The sequence below is a fragment of the Vombatus ursinus genome, unplaced genomic scaffold (genome assembly GCF_900497805.2).
Source record: "Vombatus ursinus unplaced genomic scaffold, bare-nosed wombat genome assembly UNPS02003886.1, whole genome shotgun sequence".
NCBI classification, from domain to species: domain Eukaryota; kingdom Metazoa; phylum Chordata; class Mammalia; order Diprotodontia; family Vombatidae; genus Vombatus; species Vombatus ursinus.
The window spans coordinates 1401-24481 of NW_020943664.1; the positions used below are offsets into that span (position 1 = coordinate 1401).

The 23081-nt window shown below is 48.2% G+C and overlaps 1 protein-coding gene across 1 annotated transcript; it reads right to left on the minus strand.

Moving 5' to 3' along the window:
• Positions 1 to 234: 234 nt before the first annotated feature.
• On the minus strand, positions 235 to 22560 carry LOC114053032 (cadherin EGF LAG seven-pass G-type receptor 2-like; the record flags this gene model as incomplete). Its single annotated transcript, XM_027875870.1, has 11 exons — positions 235 to 507; positions 684 to 858; positions 963 to 1259; positions 1538 to 1704; positions 2069 to 2194; positions 2338 to 2501; positions 2909 to 3066; positions 5100 to 5188; positions 5376 to 5491; positions 6852 to 7074; positions 21729 to 22560. Coding segments are annotated over 11 exons (2568 nt in total), but the record flags the coding sequence as incomplete, so codon positions are not given.
• Positions 22561 to 23081: the final 521 nt, after the last annotated feature.

Sequence of the window (23081 nt, forward strand, 5' to 3'; positions counted from 1 at the left end):
CAGGAATTCCTGATGAGGAATTCATTCCCTCTCACCAATGCAGACCTGTACCTGAGAGGTACCCAGGGTCAGAAAGACAACATGTGCCAAAGGCAGGACTGGCACCCAGGCCTTCCTCACTCTGAGGCTGCCTCTCAGTCCACTACAGCAGCTGGACTCTGCCTTGCACAGTCAGTGATTATTAAACACATTCATTTTAGGGCAAGGATAGGTTTCTTGCCCCCATATGGCCACTCATGTAGAAGAACTAGAAAGGATTTCTGAGGCCATCTGGCCCATCCCCTGCTCAATAGGAAATCCTCTCTACAACATTCCAGCCTCCCATGAAGACTACTGACCCTCTGCCCCAACCCAAGGCCACGCACCTGGTCTCACAGTACGGCCCGAAGTAGTTGTGGGGACACTCGCAGGTGTAGCCATGAGGGGCACTGGGCTTACGGGTACACACGGACTGGTGCTCGCAGGGGTTCAGGGTACAGACATTGGCACAGCTATCACCGTAGTAACCTGAGGCCACAGACTAAGCCATCAAGGCTTAGTCCTCTTGGCCTCATTTTTATGCTCACCTCCTCTTCCCCTAGTGGCCCACCCTCCCTCTATAGGCCCACCCTCTGTCTCTCTGTGGTCCCCTATTCCCCATAGTGCCTGACCATCCATCTCCCCACTATGCCCCTGTGCAGTACCAGGATCGCAGCTGCAGGAGTAGCTGTCCCAGTCATCACTGCAGTAGCTGTTAGTGGGGCAGGGGTTTGAGTCACAAGGATCAGGGAGGCTACAGCCCTGCTCGACATTGGCACGTTCTGCTCTGCCGGGGTCAAGGCCGCTGGCACCATCTGCGGTCTCACCCACTCGCACGCCCTGGGGAAAAGAGGCAGTATTCCCATCCCTCAGAGTGAGGAGGGCAGGGCCAGTCCGAGTGGGCAGGCTGCCAGGAGAAAGGGCAGTTTCTCCCCAACACTCACCTGCATGCAGCCCCGGAAGCCCTGGGCCACAGTTCCGCCAGGTCCCACCGCACCGCCCACTGTGACATTCGTGAGGTGGAGTCCGTGCAGCCGGGGTCCGAGGTTGCCTTCTGTCTGTTGCTGCCCATAGTCAAATGATAGGACAGCGTGGCCAGGCTCTTGGGCACCTCCACTGACTCCAAGCACAAGCTGCACATGGTGCCAATCCCCATCGTTAGCCCTGCCCGGCTCCAGCCGAAGAGAGGACATCTGCACACCGGTCCCCTCCACACTCAGCATCACGTGGCCCTCTCTCATCTGGGGCAGGGAGAGAGCAGAGAAGATAAAAAGGTCTGGGAACTGCTTTGATCTGCCTTGCCCACCCACCCACCCACCAGTCAACCTACAAAAAGGGCACAGAGGGTTGTAATGCGTGTGTCCAGCAGATGGCACTGTTGTCCACCCCAAAGAAGACAAGGGCCTTCCTAGGTATCGATGCCATTTCTGATCCAAATGCCCTGTCCCAGCTTTTATCCCAGGGATCCGTCCCCTCTTCTCTATTCCGACCCCTTGCCAAACCCATTCTGAGTGTCTACCTGTAGGGTGATGGTACTGTGCCCTCTGGTGATCCCCTGCAACAGGACACCATCGGCTTGGCGCGTACGGAACATGAGGCTGAGGTGCCAGGACTGGGTGATAGGAAGTGCCACGCCATGCCAGGCCATTAGGCTCCTACCCAGGAAGCGCTGAGGATTTGCCATCTCTGAAGAAGTCAAGGAAATGAGACAACGGGTGAAGCAATCAGGGGAACTCTTCTGCCGTGGGGAAGGGGGTGTAGGGTATAGCTGTCCATGTGTGGCAGATCCCTGCCCTGCCCACTCACCCTCAATCCCAGCCCCACAATGCTCTTCCCACCACACCCTGGGAGCCAAGCTCAGACCCGCAGTCTGACTGGGCCCATTGTCTCCTCTGCTGCCCACCCCCGGGCAGCTTCGCCCAGGCAAGCTTTTCCACCCACAGACAGACGTGCTCTGTCTAAGACATCCCGGCTCCCAAGCCTGGAGGAGGAGCAGGAGGCCAGAGTGAGCGGAGCCTGCCCCACATTCAGCCCTAACCTGCCAGCTTACCCTGGGCACAGCTCTTGCCACCGTAGCCCAGAGGACACTCGCAGCTGAATGTATCCCACTGGTTGACACAGGTACCCCCATTGTGGCAGGTGTTGCTGTCACACACGTTCTTCTTGGCTGGGCACCCTGGAAGAGGCAGAGGGTCTCAGGGTGGGCCTGGTGCCCGGGCAGCCCCTGGCAGAGTGACAGGAGCCGGCTCTCCCTTCCACTGTGGTGAAGGAGCGCTGTCCCCCCGCCCCTACGGTCTCCCCACTCCTGTCCCCTCATACCGGGCATGGTGCCGTTGTTGGCGATGAAGTCAGCCATGTCGACACGCCGGCCATCTACCTGCAGGTTTCGCATACAGCCCACAAAGTGGCGGGTACGGATAGGAAAGCTCTCAGGCAGGTCAGGGACCCCTCCCAGTAGCAGGGGACCTGTCAGATCCAGGGATCTGATCCAGACATCACAGAAGGGTAGAAGTAAGGGGAGAGGGAGGTAGTAGAATTCTTGAACCTCCCTGGGCCCTGACCTCTAGCTGGTCTGAGCTTAGGCTCCAAAAGAGGCAACTGGCAGACCCTGGGCAGGACTGGTGATGGGGGGACACAAAGATTCAGGATGAGCCGACGATAACATCCACAGTTGGTCACAGTGCCCTGACCTGCACTCAGGCCCCTATAAATCCTCTGCTGTCCCCTAACCTAATTCTTTGGCTCTTAGATTTCTTTCATTTCCTGCTCATCTCCTCTCCTCCTCCATGCCCCACACCTGAGACTCAGCATGGCTGGCAGGGAAGAGGGAAAGATATGAAGAACATGCCCAGCCCTCTGGCACCCAGCCCCTGCCTCCCACCCCTCTCACTTCTTGCTGCCAGCCTGGGTGCCCTGGGCAGCACAGGAGTAGTTCCCCAAGACAGATCCAAAACGCAGTGCCACACCAGGGTCACAGTCATCTACTGTCACCACGGCCACTTTAAGTTCAGAGGGGCCTTGTGGGAGTCCAGAGCGGCCTAGCAGTGGCTGTGGAGGAGAAAGAGAGGAAGGGGTCACAACCTGGCTTGGCCAGACACCCTAATACCCAGGCACACTCAATCCCTTTATCCATTCACTGTGTCCTCCCCGTAACACCGTTTAGGGGATGCTACAGGTGATGACGACAGAGATGGCGGGAGGTGATAGGCACGGCCTGCTCAAACAAATGCCCTGGCAGGAAGGACGGCCCATTTAGAGTTAGCATTTATCTAAGTTTGCAAAGCAATTTACATGATTATATCTTTTTGGTGCTTACAACAATGCTGTGAGATGGGTACTTTTATTATCCTTACTTCTATCCATGAAAAGAATGAGGTTCAGCATCACTACAACTCAAGTGTCTCATTGAAGCAGGATTTGAACTCAGGACTCCCTGACTCCCAGAGCTCTCTCTACCCACTATGCAACCCAGCTGCCTCATTTTGCAGCACCTCAGAAGCATGCAAGGCCCTTGAAGGCAGAGACTATTCCTTGGGTTTCTATCTTTGTAACCTCATAGCTAAGCACCACACCCACAGCACAAAACTTATGGTTGGTTAAATCAAACAGCTGAGGTTTCACCTCGTACCCAGCAAACTAGTGAAGCTGACAGGACAGACATGTGAATACGCTGCTGGTGGGGCTAGGGACTGCCTTGAACAGTCTGGAAAACAATTTGGAATCAGGCTGAGAAAGTGACCAAAACATCCATGCTCTTTCATCCAAACATCCCATTGCTAGGTATTTCCCCCCCAAGGACAACAATGATAAAATGTATGTTCTCGGGTCCACCAAAATATTTAGAGGCTCACTTTTTATGGAAACATATCAGATGACTGGACTGGGGAACCACTGGACAAAAATGATGCACAAGGCAACAGACTAGCACTGTGGTCTAAGACTAGGAAGAATTCAGAGAGGCAGGGGAAGGCCTAGGTTGTGACATAGACCTCCCTAGTCTATGGCACCCAGGAAAGAACACACACAATGACCGTCACAGAAACTCAACCGAATAGCTGAGTCTCTGCAAAGGAAGGACTACAGGTGTGGCATGTCATGTCTACAGACTATCAGGCCCAGCTGATGTGTTGGCTGGTTTTGCTGAACTCTTTTTCTTTTTTCTATTTATCATTATTTCATATATATGTATATATATGCATATGTATACATCTATTAGATTATCTTTATTATAAGAAATAACTTCATAAGTGGGGGGAGTAAGGATGAAATGAAAGTGATGTAAAAGAAAGGATACCAATAAAAACAAGATTCTGAAGAAGTCTGTTCAGACTTTTGAGTTCACTTGTCCATGAGTTCACGTGACACACAGTTCTGTAGTGCAGACCTTTGTGGCAGTCTGGTGAAACCCATGGAGCTCTTCCTGGAATCAAGTCTGCCACCCATGTTCACGGACCCACTGAAATTTATCCCTGGACCCCAGATCTGGTCCAATTCTGTACCTTCCCCCACAAGCAGTCAATCAGCCTCCTTTTGGGAATACCTCCAGGAATGGGGAACCCACCACTTCCCAAAGAAGCACATTTTCCTTTGGGACAGCTCTCATTTATTCTGTTTGTTCAGAGGTGTAGAGAAATCCTGGTAAGGACATTCCCTCTTCCAAAGCAGATCAGCAGCTGTGCTGCAATAGATAATTGGAAAAAAATTGCCTAGAGTAACTGAGAAGTGACGGGACTTTCCCAGGGTCATAGGGCCGATATGTGGAAGACTCAGGTGCTGAAGCCATCTCTGCTGCCATGGCAGCCAACACCCTAGTCACTGTCATGCTGCTGACTCTGGTGGCCAAAAGCCCTAACTGTCAAACAAGAAGTCCTGAGATCTACCTCTCTGAAGGGACTACCCACTGGTCACATTTTTGCCCCCTGGGGAGCCAAGCACAACAAATCAGATCCCCTTCCCCATGACAATCCTTCACATCTCTGAAGGCCATCATGACCCCCTTAAGGCTTCTCTGCCTCAATTCCAGAGGAGCCGGAGCTCCTGGAACAGTCCCCTCCTCCTGACAGCGTCCAGACAAGCCTCACCTTATTGTAGTACTGAAGTTGGACAGTGTGCCACTGGCCATCACTGACCCCTCCAGGGACAAATGGAGACACGGTGGTCGTTGACTCCCCTGGGAAAAGGAAGACAAAGTGAAACAAGGCCCTCTGGGACCTGCTGATGAAGTAGGAGGAAGGGGTACATTTTGGGATGACATGCTGTCCTCAGGAGAAGTAAGCAAGGCCAAAGATGAATACATGGGGCCTGGAGAGACAGCAAGAGGCAAAGAAAGACAAACAAAGGTAAAAGAAGAGGCACACCTGCAGAGAAAGTGAGCTGGACCTGCTCCTGAATCACTTCAAGGGCCACAAAGTCATGCTTCTCATTGAAGCGCCCGTTGTACAGAAGAAGCCCGTCCCTCTCCTTTGTGGCAAACCTGCTTGGGGGGTAGGGAGAGACTAAGAAATATGCAGGATGTTGTAGAGAGTGAACCCCTAGATGAGCTGGGTGTGAGAGTAAGCAGGCCTGCCCAGAGGACAGGAGCATCCAAGTTGTAGGGCTGCGGACTGTGGGAGCAGAGGCATGGGAAGGGGGTAGGTACATTCAAAGAACCAGGAGGTAGCCCCCTTCCCTAAGGAAGGGCCTCCTCTCCTCTGGGGACTCCCCAGGGAAGACAGCCAGCAGAAGCAGATTCGTTATGAACTTGCACTAGGTGAAAACACAGGAGACCTGGGTTCTAGGCTTAGCTCTGCCAATGACTTGTGTGACAACCATGATAACATCCCGAGGTTTCAGGTTAGTCATGAGTAAAACAGAGATCCCACCAACCCCCCTGCCTACCTGAGAGGGTTGTTGTGAGGATCATATGTGAAAACTCATGGGATTATCAATCACTGTGGAAATGCCAGGGAGAATTACTGTCCTGCTACTCCAAGTCAGAACAAGACCAAGAAAAGTAAACAGCTCAACATCCAAGGGCCAAAACAAGGAATATTTTCCAAACTGTTTTTTGTAAGCACATGTTTTTATGTGTAATTCTAGGTACATTACAAATGCACAAGAGAGGTGGTGCTGGGCAGCCAGAGAAATGTGACTGAAAGCCTCGCCTCTGAGTCAAGCCCCAGCCACTCCTGGCTCTGGGCAACTCTCTGAGATGATAACTGTAACGAAGGAGTAGTGGACAGAGAGTCCTCAACTAGGAATTTCCCAAACCAACAGAAATTCCAAATCCCCACCTCTCCATTCTTATCAATTCACATACTTTTAATGTGCCCAAAGTCCTCTCTTCATGGCACATATTCATTTTGTGCTAAGTCAAATTCCATGTGTCACAGAAAAGGGTTATAGCCTCTATTGGACAGTAATAGCATTAATAGTAACAGCTCACATCTAAATAGCACTATAAATCTTCCACAGTGCTTTACATAGATTATCTCAGGTCTTCTCAAGAGTCTTGAGAAGGAGATGCTATGATTATCTCCATTTTACAGATGAGGAAATTGAGTCCAAGAGAGGTTAAGTAAGTGATTTGCCCAAGGTCATACAGCTACTTAATGTCAGACGGGGGATATTAAAGTTCAGCACTCTATCCACCATGTCACATTGCCTCTCAGAAACATGGTGGGGCAGGGCACAAGTTTTAAACTTGTGGATAAGGATGAGGAGAAGTTATACAATTTTCAAACACTGCCTGGAGCCCACAAGTTTCTAGTTTAGACTCTTCTCCCAGTTCCCCCAATCCCTTTTCTCTGGGACTGCCCCTCCCCAATCTAGGCCCTCTCCCCATCATCACTTACGTGAGGGCCAGGGTGAAATGGAAGCGCTGCCGAAGGCCTCGGAGGGTGAGGAAGGATCGAGCCGGGAAGCTGCGTGTGGTCACTTGGCAATAAGGTTTCTCATAGTCACCTGATGGGCAGTCGCATTTGAAACCGCCAACCAACAAGTTGACACAGGTGCCCCCATTCTTGCAGACTCCGGGAGCACATCGGCCTGAGCGGGCACTCACCTCACAGTGCTCGCCTGGGACAATGGGAGAGGTAGGGATAAACAGCAAGCTCAGTACCCACGGCAGCATAGCCACTGACCCAAGGATACCACCATCCAAGATCTCAGATATGCAGAAAGATACAAGGAAAAACTCAGCAGGACCTGGGCCTCAGTCCTTCCAACATCCTCCTTCTTATCACTCCATGTCCCAAACCCCACTCACTCTCCAATACTCTCTATCTGTTTCCCTACACATTGTCTCATCCACAGATCCCCACACATATGCAACCCCATCCTTCACACAATCCTCAACCTTAAAGATATATACACTGCCCTCTCTCTTCCATAATCTCCCATCCCCTCACTCTCCTCAACTTTATAGCCCCTACTCCACTGCTTTCTCATCTTCCTAATTCCCTAAGCCCCATCACACTATCTAGACCAACTCCCAATCCTCCATGTCCCCCACCTTCACACCCACAGCTCCCTCTCTATGACCTGTGGTGGCACTGTTTTGCCATGTCTGACTCCCCCTTAACCCTCCCTCACCTCTCAAGTCCAACAAGTTATCCAACCCTGACCATTCTACTTCTGAAAAGTCTCCTGAAGTTATCACCTCCATCCTGCCATTATCCCAATTCACACCTTTATTACTGCAGTGACTCCTTAACAGGTGTCCAATTCAATCCAATCCAACATTTGTTAGGCTCTTAGTATATGATGGTCATTATGAAGACTGAAAGAAAAGACTCTGGCCTCAAAGAGCTTAGAACCCAAGCTAGCAGAATGTCCACAGAGAAGTATGTACAGCCCAGTGTAGGTTCCATCACCTCTTCTCTGGACTACTGTAACAGGCTTCTTGTTGGTTGCCCTCCTCACGTCTCTCCTCACTGCAGTCCATCCTCCATTCAGCTACCCTAGTGATCTCCCTAGTGATCGCTGTAACCATGTCACCATTTGACTGACTAAACTCCAGTGGCTCCCTACTGTCTCCAGGATCAAATACAAAATGCTGTTTGGTGCTTTATTTAAATCCCTTCACATTCTGGCCCCTTCTACCATCCAGGCTATACTTTACTCCTCTCTATACAATCTGAGCTCCAGCAATATTGGCCTGCGTGGAGCTCCTTCCACATGACCCTTGCATGCACTGTCCCCCATGCTCGGAAGACTTTCCCTCCTTAGCTCTGCTGCCTGGCTTCCCTCAAGGCTCATCTTGAATCCCCCCTTCAGCAAAGGTTCTTTGTGGTCTCCCCAGTTCTAGAGGGTAGTGTATACCCTCTGAGATTACCACCCATTTATGTTGTGTAGATCTTGTATGCACAGAGTTCTTTGCATGTTTGCATGGGGTCTCTCCCATTCAAACTGTCAGCTCCTCATGGGCAGGGACTGTTTTTATGTTCTTTGTATCCCTAGGGTTTGGCACAGTGCCTGTCTGAGCAAGGAGGGAACATCAACCAGGAGAATAGGGCAAGGTTTTTGAGAGGAAGAGGCAGCTGAGCTGGGCCCTGGAGGAAGCTAGGGATTCCTGATGAAGCAACAGAGGGAGGAGGGACAACATCCCAGGCAGCACCTGGGACAACTTCTCTGGTGCTGGAGCAGGAAGGCTCCAGACAGTTAACAATGCAGGTAGATGGATGTGAAAGCAACTGAATGGCCTAACTGGAAGAACAGTAGTTAATGTCCAAAGTGAGTGTGAGGCACCGCCAGTAGAGAGCCCCAGGGTTCTGTATTCAATCCTGTACCACTGAATATGCTTTCTGAAGTCTTGGAAAAAAGCAGAGATGGCATCGTGACTAAGTCTGCAGATAACTCAAAGCTAGTCAGAATGTCTAGGACAGTAGATGGCAGAGTCAGGAAGAAAAAAGATCCTAATTCCCTAGAACGTGGGGTCAAATCTAATAAGGATGAAGACTAAACCTTGAATTTCATAGGTACAGAGAACTCTACAGTGAGGAAATACTCTCTGCCAATGCAGGTTGATACCTTCCCTTGCAACTTTGAGTCTGAGAGAGCTGCCTAAAGGAGAGGCCCAGAACACTGGAGTAGGGCCTAACCAGACTAACACACAACTGGGACATGTTTAACAAAATAAATAAAAACGGAAAATGTTAACTTGACATTTTCTAAGTCAATATGCCCTGGTTTAGTGGCCCTATTTTCTATTTGAATTTGATGCCACTGGCCTAGAGCACTGGGAAGGAAAGCGATCTGCCCTGGGTCCTATGGTCTCATGTGCCACAGGCAAGACTTTCTAACTTCAAGGACAGCTCTTTACTCACTATACCTGAGGGGTCAAACCTGCAGTAAAACTCACCAGTCAGTGTCCAAACCAGATCAAAATGTACTTAGGAAATATTTAACAAAATAAATAAAAATATGACATGACATAGATAATGTGATCTGTTTTCATTTCAATCTGACCTCATTAAACTGCACTCCACTACTTCTCCTAAACCTAACAGGATGAGATTTAATAGGAAGCAACTAGGTCTAAAAATCAACTTCATAAATAAAAAATACGAGGTGTAGATAGGCAAGGGTTTGCTTGAAAAAAAGAAACCCTTGTAATTTCAGTGGATTTACAAAGCTAGGGGAAATCACTCAAGCCAGAGGACTGGGTCCATTACAAATTTATGTTTCTAATCTCACTTGAGTCCTCACCACAGCAGGGCAATCCTTCCCTCCTCAATTTCCATTCCCCAAAGAGATGGTTCCAAACCTTCTCTTTTCCTCAGGCCTCCCCCTCCCCCTTCCTTGGACATCACAGCCATTCTCTCCTCCTTTGACTCATCTTTAATGAATAGATAACCACTTCTCTACATGCACCCTTAATCCCATCTTCTATATAGATTGTCCCCCAAGTCATCCCCCTGCTTAATCATCTCCAATCTTTCCTTATCCACTAGTTTCTTTTTTTGGGGGGAGGAGGCAATTGGGGTTAAGTGACTTGCCCAGGGTCACACAGCTAGTAAGTGTCAAGTGCATGAGGTTGGATTTGAACTCAGGTCCTCCTGACTCCAAGGCCAGAGCTCTATCCACTATACCACCTAGCTTACCTCCTATCTACTAGTTTCATTCCTGCCACCAACAAACACATCATTTCCTCCATCCAGGAAAGCTCACTGGACCCAGGCCCACCTCTCACCCCTTGCCAAACACAGAGTACTCCATCATCTTCAGAACCCTTTATCACAATTTACACATATTTCTCCTACACTTCCATGATCCTTTCGGCCCTACACATACACACATGCACACATTCACACACACGTACAAACATACATGTGCATAGCGGAAAGAGTACTTAATTTGTAGAGAGGTAAATCTATGCCAACTTTCCAAACTTGAAAGGACTATATATATATATATGAGTTATTATTATTACTGTCCACCAGAAGCCATTATCCTTCTCTGTAGCATAGGCAATCTGACTTATTTTATTTCATATGTAAAATGAGGGGGCAACTAAGTTGGTGCAGTGGATACAGCATTGGCCCTGAAGTCAGGAGGACCTGAGTTCAAATCCGGTCTCAGATCAAACACTTGACACTTACTAGCTGAGTGACCCTGGGCAAGTCACTTAACCCCAATTGCCTAAAAAAGAAAAAAAAAGTAAAAAAAAAAATTTTAAAAACCATATGTAAAATGAGGGAATTGTACTAGATTACCTCTAAAACCTCTTGTAGCTCCAGATCCTATAAATCTATGGTCCATCCTCTCCATAATCCCTCTTCCTTCATACAAATGCTGCACCATCCCCTCCTTGACTCCATATCTCTCTATGCTGCTCCCATACTCTCCCATCATCCCCTATTATATCAAAACTGTTCCAATTCTCCCTCCTCACGAATAGATGGTACTCTATCCCCTTCCCTCCCCAATGCTCTCTCTGAGCCTTCTATGTCAACTAGATAGTTTCACATACCTAATTTATTTCATTTTGGAATTTAAACCCCATCCACACAGGTTACAGCTGTGCTAAGTAAGCTTCAGAAGCCTAGGCCCATGGCCCCCAGGCCCGCAGCAAGACTACCAAAGAAGGTTCTCTGGGCAGAAGCAGAGGATATTAGCTCAATGTCTCCTTCTCCCAGTTGCCTCAATTTCAGTCATTGTTAGACAATAAGATCAGGTTCTCTCCCTGGGGGCAAGACACACCCAGTTTCCCATTCAGATTAACTAGGAATAACCAAGAGGTGGGGGAAGGGCATGGGATTTAACTATAAACTGAGTCTGTTGCCCAGACAGGGAGAATCAGGGAACTTAACACTGGTTCTTTTGGGATCTGGAGTCAAGATAGAGGCCCTTGTGGGGTCAGAGGATGCTCTGGGGCTGGAGGCCTGAGAGGCTAGAGGTGGACTCTTGATGAGGGACTGTGGTTATCCTAGCTTTAAAAGAGCCATTAATATAATTAATGTCTAGTAGAATAATAGGCCTAGTCCCTATCTCATATCTCTGATTCCCTTACTCAATCTACTCTATCCTCTTCCCTATCTCTCCCCCACCCCCAAACCAACCAATCCAACAGGCCCAGATTCTAGAGATGAGTTCTCAGATCCTGCGCTTGCTGACCGGCTTGTTACCATGGAAACTGCTGTCCTCCCACCCCAGCCCCTTCCTCTTCCTCCTCCTCTTCTCCTGGACAAAAACCACTCTTCCCCTCTCCTCATGTACCCCTTTCCCCTCTCCCTCTTTTCTTCTTTACCTGCAGTAGAAAAGTAACCTGGCAGGCAAGATGGGACTGAAAAGACTAGCTAGGGAGACAGAAGGGCTCTAAGTACGTGTCTGCTCCAAGGCCAGTGTTTACACACAGGCTCTCTATCCCCCCTTGTCAGAGCTGCTTACCCCTATGCCATTTACCCATCTCCTCATCTGAGGGGATCCTTCTTGACAGACATGACCCAAACAGAATAAGTAGGTGTGACCTGATGTGTGTGTGGGGAGTGGGGAGCAGCAGGAACAAAGGGACAGAGAAGTCCAGGAACTCTGGGGAGGAAAAGCTGGCTGGGGGGAAAGGAAATAGAGAAGAGGACGGTTTCTTCCTAACTGGATTCCCTGAAACCAGACTTTCCTCACTGCAATCCATTCTCTACCGATATTCCAAGTCAATGCCCCTAGGATAAAATACAAAGTCCTCTACTTGGGACTTAAAGTCCTTCACAATCTGGCCCCACCTCTCCTTCTAGTCACATCTGCCTGTCACACCCTCTACATCTAAGACAAACTAAGGTTTGTCCATTTCTCCCTTCTGAATTTATTTTCTATAGGTTTTACATTTGTTCATTTGTGTACATACTTTTTCCCTTAATTGGAATGTAAACTCCTTAAAGACGGGCTATTTTTTTTTTTTTGTCTTTGTATCCCCACAGTGCCTGGCACACAACAGCAGTCTAATAAATGTGGGACCAACTGAACTGACTTGAGAGGAAAGAGGAAGGCTAGGAAAATGGGAGAGGAAAGAAGGTAGAATGTTGGCAGTTGTGAGGAAGAATTCTGGAGTGGCTTATTAAAAAGAATGCTTGTGGTGATTTAAAAAGAGAAGAGGTAATCACTATGAGACACTGGGTACATTAAAAACCAGATATGACAAATACAATTTTCTTTTTTGACAGCATTTAGAGACTACTAGAGTGCCAGTCTGTCAGTCAGTCAACAAGCATTTGTTAAATGCCTACTATGTGCCAGGCATCATACTAAGCACTGGGGAGACAAAGAAAGGCACTAGAATTAAGGGGAATTGGGAAAGGCTTCCTGTAAAAGGTGGGATCTTAGCTGGAGTTGAAGGAAGCCAGGGAAGCCAGGAGGCAGAAATGAGGAGAGCGTTCCAGACATGGCAGATAGATGTCACTGATAAAAATGCCTGGAGTTGAGAGACAGAGAGTCTCATTTGAGGAACAGCTGGGAGACTGGACTGAGACTGAAGTTACTGGACTAAAGAGTATGTGCTGGGGTATAAGCTGTAAGAAGACTGGAAAGGTGAGGGAGGGCAGTTATGAAGGACTCTGACTGTCAAACATAGATTTCATATTTAATCTTGAGGTGAAAGGGTCAGATCTGTACTTTGGACTGGAATGGGGGAGACTTATGGCAGGGAGACCCAGCAGAAGCTACTCCAGTTGTCTAGGGATAAGGTGATGAGGGTCTGCACCAAGCTGGTGGCAGTGTCAGAGGAGAGAAAGGATACAGTGTACGTGAGAAATTTTATAACAGTAAAATCGACAGACACTTAGCATTATCTGGATTTCAGCAAGGTACCTAATAAAAATCTCTCACAAGATGAAGCCACAGTATTAGAGGACAAGATAACAAGATGGATTAAAAACTGCCCAAGTTACCCAACCCAGAGAATGCCTGTTGATTACTAATGGATTGATGTCCACCCAGATTAAGGTTTCTGGTGGAGCACCACAAGCCTCAGTCCTTGGCTCAAGTTCAGTTGACGTCACAGTTCACATTTATATTATGCTTGTCAAATATGTTGATGACACAAAGCTAAAAGGAATTGATAATGCATTAGATTACAGAATCAGGATCTAAAAATATCTCGATGAGCTAAGAACAGTGGGCTAAAGCTAATGATACAAAATTAATAGGGATAAATGTAAAGTCTTGTACTTAGGTTAAACAATCAATTGCATCAGTAGTGAGTGAAAATGTGGCTGGGTTACAACGCATGCCAAAAAACTCCAGGATCTAAAGTAGACTACAAACTGAGTAAGGGTTAGCAAGAGGAGGGTTTTTTTTTTTTTTGGTTGAAACCTGTAATATCATTTGTGTAGCGACCTCCTAGTTTGAAAAAAAAAAAACCAACCTCTTCTCTCAACGTAAACCTCCAACTGTCTTGCAGCTTATGGCCTTAGGAGAGTCGCCTGGGGCATTAAAGGTTAGATGACTTGTTCAGGGTCACACCATCGGGTTGTGTCAGAGGCAGGACTTGAACCACAGTACTCCAAAGCTATCTCTGCGGCTTTGATGTCTCTCAGCAAGAGGATGTGGAAGCCGTACAAGTTAAAGCAGTCCTAGGTTTCATTAAAAGAGATATAGTATCTAAAGTATGGAAGGGCTAGGCTAGTCCCACTGTAGTCTACCTGAGTCACACCTACGGCCCTGTTCTGAGCACTGGATTCTTAGAGCAGTGCTGGTAAGTCAGAGTATACCTGAGGAAGGGCAGCAAGAATGGTGAGAAGCCTCAAACCCGGGGCATACAAAGGTGGTGTTTAATAAATACCTTTTCACTCATCTGGAGGATCTGGGAATGTCTGCTTCTAAAGAAAAGATAGGATGGAATGTGATGGATGGAAATGATAGTTGTCTTCAAATATTTAAAGGGTTGATATATGGAAGAGGAATTGAGGTATTTTTGTTCAGGCCCTTCAGGGCAGAACTAGGACCAGAACTAGGAATCAGATTTCAACTCCTTTAAGGAAAAGCTCCCTAGCAATTAGAAAAATCTAAAAGCAGAATGGACTGCCTTTATAGACGGTGGGTTCCTCATCAAGGAAGGTCTTCAAGAAGAGGCTAGAAGGCCTTCAAAAGGATGTAGGATGACTTCTTGGGTCAGAGGATGGGGATGCTTTGGTTAAGAATTAGATTCAATGAGGTCTCTACAACCCTCCAGTCTAGGGAAGGAAGATGAGTAGTAAATATGAGCCTAGGAGATTTTTCAGGGAAGGGGGATAGTGAAAAGAAGCACACTGTTGGGACAGGGGAGAGAGTTCAAGGAATAAAGACCTGGTGCGTAGAGGGTACAATTCCCCATTCCCAATATCTATCTAGTCTTCAGGACCCAATGAAAATGCTAGCTCCTCTATGAAGTCTTTAAATATTTGCAGGCTTTTTATATAGAAGAGAAGAATTAGGCTTGTGGGAACTGTCCTACATAGCTCCTGAGAGCAGGACTGGACCGTGGCACGTATGTTACAAGAGGTGTTAGTTTCTAGGCAGCGAGGTGGTGCAGTGAATAAGGAAGACACTTGACTTCAGAGTCAGTTATATCACCCTGGGCAAGTCACTTAATCTCTCTCAGCTTCAATTTTCCCACTTATAAAATGGGGAAAATGATCAAATATAAAGTATAAAAGTAATGTTATGTAAAACATTACATAATGGTTAGCTATTATTATTCATACAGATGCCAAGAATAATCTTCTTAAGATACAAGTCTGACCGTGCCACTTCCCTACTTAAAAACCCTCCCTGGCTCCCTAATGCTCCAGATAAAATAAAAACTCCTCAGTCTGACATTTAAATCCCTCCTTGGTCTGACTCCAGTCAATTTTTCAAGCTTAGTATTCTCCTAGTACCCTCTGACATATTCCAACCAAACTGTCCGTGACTGCATCCTGCATGCCCAAAAGGTACTCCCTCTTTGCTTTAACTGCTGAAATCTTTTTCTTCAAAGTTCATCAGGTGCCACCCCCTCCAGAGTCTCCCCTGATCTTGCCCCCACCCCCCCCCCAAAAGTCCCCTCTTCCTTCCTCAAATCTCCTTTGAGCATTTTGCCTGGCTCTCCCCTTCTGCCCTGCCACATCCTACCCGGTACTATTGTTCCCTGCGTACATCTCATATTCCCCTAGTAACTCCAATCAACAAGCATTTATTAAGCACTGACTAAATCTTTGTATCCTTGACACACAGCAGTGCTTTGCTCACAGCAAGCATTTGCTGAACTGAATCACTGACTTAAGTATATAGAAGAATTTCCTAATAATTAGAGTTGTCCAACAATAGAGTGAACTACCTCATAAAGTAGTGAATTTCACAGCGCTGGGGATGAAAGGCAATGGTGTGGTAGACAGAGGATTGGACTTGAAGGCAGGAAGATTTCTGGATCCAGCCTCACTTAGTAGCTGTGTGACCCTGGCAAGTCACTTTCCTTCTTGAGGACTGAGAAAGGATTGGATTCAACGACCTCTAAGGTCCCTCTTTCCAAATCTATGTTGCCATGTTTAAACAGAGCTGGACAATCACAGTTAGCACTACTGTGGAGGGGATGACCTTGGAAATTTGTTTCAACTCTGAGATTCTATAAAGCTTTCTCTGATTCTCAATGAAACTGGAAAGATCGATTCTGCTCGAATTTGTAACCACTATTGTCACCTTACCCGTACCTCTGCTATAATAACTTAAACTTGCAATTATTGTCTTTTGTATTATCATTATTTGTATACATACCTTATTTTCCTTAGTGAGCTGTACACACCTTAAGAACAGGCATTCATTGTGTCTCACTATTTTTATCTCACAGAGCCTAGCGTGGCGAACCTTACACACAGCAGGCACTCAATAAAGGTGTTTCTGAATGAATGAATGAATCAGAGACCAGATGTAAATCAGAGCAGTTCCTGACTCTGAGCTTTGGCATCGATTGGTCCTGGGCAGGAATTCAGGAACCATACAACAACCCAACAAGAAGCTGGTTGCTGCAGTCACAGACTCCCAGAATCTTAAGTCTGGAAAGGAGTCCAACTCAAACTGGAATGATAAGCCCCTCTCCAAGACACCCAGCAAATGGGCATCCAGGTGTTTTCTGAAGAATTCCACCAGGAGAGTGTAAGCTCCTCATTTTTGTCTTTGTACTCCCTAGATCTGGCATGGCGCCTAACAAGCAGAGCACATTTAATAAAGGTTTGCAGACTCCCTTGCCTCCCAAGGCAGCTCAGTCCACATGGCAGCAGCTTCAATTATTAGAAAGGTTTTCTGAACATCAAACCTATGTCTGTTTCTTTGCAACGTCCCCTCATTACTCCTGATGCTGTCCTGGAGAACCAAGCAAATCAGTGTAATCCCTCTTTCAAATGACAGTCCTTTATGCTATCTGAGGACAGACACCATGTCCTCTCTGAGTCTTCTCCTTCCCAAGCTAAATATCTTCAGATCTTCCAACTTACTCTCATGGAACATGATTCCGGGGTCCACCCACCTCTAGAAATGCCAGCTTATCAATATTCCTCTTACAATGAAGGCTGAGATCTGAACACAAGCCTGTAGATGGGATCCAATCCACGACAGAGCTCAGAGGGCCCTGGAAGCTGTGCCTTTTTTTTTTTTGGCTAGGCAATGGGATTAAGTGACTTGCCCAGGGTCACACAGTTAGTATCATGTGTCTGAGGCCGGATTTGAACTCAGATCCTCCTGACTCCAGGGCTGATACTCTATCCATTGCACCACCTAGCTACCCCAAAGCTGTGCCTTTCTTAACAAAGCCCATGACCACTTTAACTTTGTTGGCAGCCAAATCATATTGCTGACATACACAGCTTTCCAGACTATTATAATGCCCAGATTTCTTTCAGACAATACACTTTCTAGCCATGCCTTCTCTACTTTGTATTTCTGTAACTGAATTTCTGAACCCAAGAGTAAGACTGCACATTTATTTATCCCTACTAAACTTCATCTAATTATATTCAGCTCAATGCTCTAATGAAGAAGTCTTCAGACTTTTTGGTTTCAAGACTCTAAATTTAATTCTTTTGTTTAGGGGGGTTATGTTATTGTTCAGTTGTTCACTCATGTGCGACGCTTTGTGATCTTGTGGAACACAGCACACCAATACTGTCCATGGGGTTTTCTTGGCAAAGATACTGGAGGGGTTTGCCATTTCCTCCTCCAGTGGATTAAGGCAAACTTTAAGTGACTTACCCAGGGTCACACAGCTAGTAAATGTCTGAGGCTGGATTTGAACTCAGGTATTCCTGACTCCAGGCCCAGTCCTCTATCCACTCAGCCACCTAGGTGCCTCCATGGAGGGATTACAACTATTGATATTTACTATATTAGAAATGAATTATGTAAAGGGTTCTGACCTATGAAAATAGTTCAAGGAACCCCAAAAAGGTCTCAGGGATGCCCAATAGTCACCAGGCCATATCCTGAGAACCATTGCTCTAGACTGTCAAGATCTTTTTGCATCCATACACTGTCATGCCTTGTGTTAGCTATCCCTCCCAGCTTTGTGCCACCTGCAAATCTAATGACTTTATCCAAGTCATTGATAAAAATGTTAAACAGCACAGGGCCAAGCGCAGATCCCTGGGGCTCTTCATGGAGACCCCTACCAAGCTGACTGCTCTCAGTCTAGCCATTCAACGAATTCCAAATCCGTTCAGCTGTATTATCTAACTCACATCTCTCCATCTTTTCCATATGAATAATATGAGATGTTTTATCACATACTTTGTTAAAAGGATTCTCTTCATCTATTAATTTAGTTCCCCATCCCTCCCCCCCCAAAAAAGGGAAAAAAGATGGATGTGGAGTGACTTGCTTTTGACAAAAGCCCTGCTGGTTCTTTGTGATCACTTCTGCTTCTTCATGGAAACTAACCAACACTTTAACAATGCTTTCCAGAAGTTTGCCAAGAATTTGCCAAAATGATTCACTTAAAATGTGCAGCTTCCATGTTTTCTTTTTATTAGAAATTAGTCTACCTGTCCTCTATTTCTGCAGTCCCTCTTTCTCCCATTCTCCACATTCTTTCAAAGATCACTAATAGTGACTCAAAAATCACATGTTCTAGGGCTTTCAGTATCCTAGGGTTATCAGCTAATACAAAACAAAACAGAACAAAAAAAAAACCCTTATCCTGAGGCTCATACACATAAAATCAACCCAGAAGTCCATCTCAGTCAGCAGACAAAATTCTTCTAAACCATTCCTGGGGTTCTCTTTTTAGCCTGATTCCTGCTGCATTAAAATGTTGAAGAATTAACTCGAAGAAGTCCACCCATGTGGTGGCATGGTAAGAGCATTCACCTCAGAATCAGGAGGACTGGGTTCAAATCCCATCCCCATTGGCATCAACCCTCCTACCTCCAACTCCATGTAATAGAGGGGCCTCCATCTGTAGTTGGAAATTACCTTTGCAAACAAAACAAAACAAAAAACAGCTGGGGCATCTGAAAAGGAAGGAAATCCCCCTGCAGGGTGCCTTCACTCTTCCCTTACCCTCCACCAAAGGCCCCAGACCTTCAGAAACAATGCGGTAAAAAGGCATGGAAGGGTGAAGCAGGTGCCCCACGCTGCCTGGAGTTACAGGATGTCATACCACTGTCCTGGTTACCACGTTACTGACTCTCCTGCCCTCCTGCAGGGTTTACCAAAGAGGATCCTGGGAAACCTCCCTAGCAAAGGGGCTGTCTTGCACAAATCTGGATTAGAACCATGGATTCTCTCTCCCTTCCACAAGTCCTCCACTTCCTGCCCAATAGCAGCAAGCTCTCATCTTTCACCCCGATAAGCCCCAGGATTCAGTCCTGTTACCTCTCCCCAACTTACCTCCAGCCTGCTTAGTCCTCTCCTTCCCCTACTCCATTGTCTTCAACTATAAAAATATAAGCCCCTTGAGGACAGGGTGGTGTTGCTTTTTTGTATTTGTATCCTCAATGTTTAGCATAATGCCCAGCATGCAGTCAGCACTGAATAAATGCTCTTTTACTTTCTTTCTTTCCTCTCTCCCTCCCTTCCCCTTCAGCCTAGGCTCTCTATCTTCTACCTTTCACGTGCTTCCCATCTACCAATCTTCTGGCTTTCCTTTGAAGACACACGATCCTTTACAACTTTCTCCATTGCTGGCGGCTTGCTCACAAAAGTTGAAAAGAAGCAGAATACCTCTTCTTCCCTACCCCCTCCCACTTCCAGATCCTCCTCCAGTCTCCATCAAGAAGCGACCTCTTTGAATTCCACTCCTTCCTTTCTCATTCCCCCACCCATATCCTTGCTGCCAGTGCCTTCCAATCTCCGGGACACTCTCCTTCCTTTCTTAAGTCCAGTACCTAGCCCAAGCCTTCCCCTCTCTCTGCTTGTCTCTCCTGCGCTCACCTTATTAAGACCAACAGCTCCTCAAACGCCCTGGCCTCCTGGCTCATCCACCTCCTCGATTCTCATGACCTGCATCTTCACTCTACCTCAGTCCCCTACAGAAGTGGTCACACCTCAGACTTCCCCAGCAGCCCTAGCTGTTTCACCTCTCTGATCTTAAATTCAAATTCCCCTTTCTGATCACTATCTCAGGTGCTTTCACCTCTCCCTAGGTCTTCATCCACCTAAACCTGCTCTCCAGCTTTAACTCTGCTCCCAATCCACAATCCCTATTCTTAGCCCCTTTCCTCCCTTCAGGCTAGTCTCTACAGCAACATTCACTTTCCTACCAAACTTCCTTCTATCTGTGGGGCACACAGGCAACCTCCCAGGCATCTAATCTTGGATGCTTCTCTCTTCTTCACTCTCACATCCAGTCATCTGCCAAGCCCTGTCTATCCTACCTCCTCAGTATCTCTCACATCTGTTCCTTTCTCTATACTCCCACAAAGCCACCACCCTAGCTCAGAACCTCTGATTCACTTGGACTCTCAACAGCCTTCTAATTGGTCTTCCTTCTTCCAGTCTCTCCCCTCGCCAAACCATATTTCACAAAGATGTCAAAATAATCTTCATAAAGCCCAGGGCATGTGCCTTATGGGTAGGTCACTGCCCTGCTCAAAAGCCTCCAGTGACTCCCTATTGCTTCTAGGATAAAATTCAAATTCCTTAGCCTGGCACCTAAGGTCCTCGAAGATTAAAACACTTTTTCTTCTAGCCAAACTGGAACACTACTTGTCCCTGAATTTGACATGCCATCTCATACTCCATGCCTAAAAAGCACTTCTTCCTCCCCTCTGACTTAGCTCAGGTGCTACCTCCCCCAGGAAGCCCTCCATGATCCCCTAAACAGAAAGTGGATCTCTCTTCTCAAAAATTCCTTGTCAGATCCTTGTCAGAATCTCCTTTGCCCCAACCACTCCCTACCTTACACCTTATCTGTCTTCGTACATATCATATTCCCCACCTCCCACCTCCACTGAATGTAAGCTCCTGCAGGCAGGGACTGCTTCAGTATGCCTTTAATCATGGTGCCTTACAAACAGCAACCATTTAACAAAGGTTGATCTGAACTGTCTCTTACTAATTGTGTGACCAAGGGCAAACTGCTTTATCTCTGTGAGACTGTGTAAGCAGGATAAAAACCCTTGCCCCACCTTCCTCATGGAGATGTAGTGACAAATACACAGGGATAGACATAGCTTATTCCTTGCCCTGGAGCCTGAATCTCCTGGGGAGAGCCCCAAGCGTCACTGAGCTGGCCTCACCATCACTCAACACCTCCCCTTCACTAAACTCCTCTTTCATTCCCAGTATTCCCTTCCTGTCCCCCACCTCTCTCATCAATGGATTCCCTTTACTCCCAACACCTTCTTCAATGTCTTTGTTATCAACCTCTCCCCTCCACCTCTCGCCATCTCTACTACCCATACTTCCCCATCAATGAGCATGTCCTTCCACTTCCAATCCCTCTCCCCCTACTCATCACTCTACTCCCAATACTTCCCCATCAATAAGCATTCATTCCCAGCCCCCCCCCCCCAATTGCTGGGCATCTCCCTTCATTCTAAACCACTTTCCCTCATAGATGAGCATCCCCCTCCACCATCATTCCCTCTTTCTCCCAATCCCCTCCAATCGTGCATTCTCCCTCCCTTCCCAGCCCCACCTCTGGCTGTGCATCATCCCCCTCCCTCCATCTTAGCCCCCACCCCTGCATTCTCTCTCCCTCCCGGTCCCCTCCCCCCTCCCCCGCGGCTGCCAGCTCCCTCCCCCTTTGGCTGTGCATCATCCCCCCTCCCACCTAGCTCCTCCCGGGCGCTCACCTGTGAAGCCCTCCTGGCAGAGGCAGGTGTAGCCGCCCTCGCGGCTGCGGCAGCGCCCGTGGGGGCCGCAGGGCCGGGAGTAGCAGAGATCCACTTCGGTCTCGCAGTAGTCGCCGGTGAAGCCCGGCGGGCAGCGGCAGCGCAGGCCCCCCACCGGGTGGATGGGCCGGAAGAGCACCGAGGCGGAGGCGATGAAGGGCGCCGAGGAGTCGAAGCGCAGCACGGAGACGCAGCGCATGTAGTTCTCGCAGGGCTCCCGCAGGCAGATGTTGTCGTCGAAGGGCAGTACGCGCTGCGCCGAGATGGCCGCCAGCAGGCTGCGGTTCAGGTAGAGGCGCTCCTGCAGGTCCTCGGAGGGCACGAAGGGCGGCCCGCCACCAGGCCCGGGCGGCCGCCCCACCGACAGGCTCACGTTGAGGATGTGCGCGCCCGGCGCGTCCGTGTCCCGCTGCACGTTGAACACCACCACGTGGTCCGGCGGCGTGGCCAGCGTGGCGGCCACGCCGCGGATGAAGAGGCCCAGCAGCGGCGACAAGAAGCGCTCGGGCGACATGTCCAGCAGACGTAGCGTGATGCTGTGCGTGAGCATCTCGTCCGTGATGATGGTGACCCGCAGCACGCACTGGGCGCTCACGCTGTGCGCGCCGTCTGCGGGCAAGACAGAAGAAGTCGTGAGCCAAGAGCCGTAGAGCATGTGGAGCGGAGCGCCCAGCACGCGGCCACTGCGAGGGAAAGCGGGAAGCGGAAAGATCGCGAGACTTGGGGGCTCGCGGGGAGGGAGCGAGAAAAGGGAGAACGAGGCTTCTAAGCCCGCGCTCCCCCACCGGGTGACCTAGAGCGAGTCAAGGGTCCAGTCCCACCTCACCCCCACCCCCTGCCACGGGCGTGCCCGGGCCCCTGGGAGAGGGAGCGCACCGTGCACAACTAAGAGGTGACACACCTACAGAGAAGGAAATCAGGGCACGTGCACGTGACATCTCATTTTTCATAACGAGTGGTTTCCTGAAAACTTGAGCCAACATTTCAGTTCTTATAAATCAAATCCTATATTAAGGATGTTTGCACTGGCTGCCCTCCATGTTTGGGATGATCTCTCCCTCCTCCCTCCCCTCCCTTTCCCTCCTGAGTTTCCTTCCAGACTGCTTCAAATCCCACCTTCTGCAAGGGGCCTTTCCCCTGCCAATCCAAATTCTAGTGCCTTTCCTCTGAGATTACCTTCCTCTTTATATTGCATATATCCTATACTGACATAGCTGTTCTACTGTGCACCCCACTGGACTGTGAGCTCCCCTCTTCAATTAGACTGTTAGCCCCCTTCCACCCATTAGAAAGTGAGCTCCCCTCTCCCCAGTA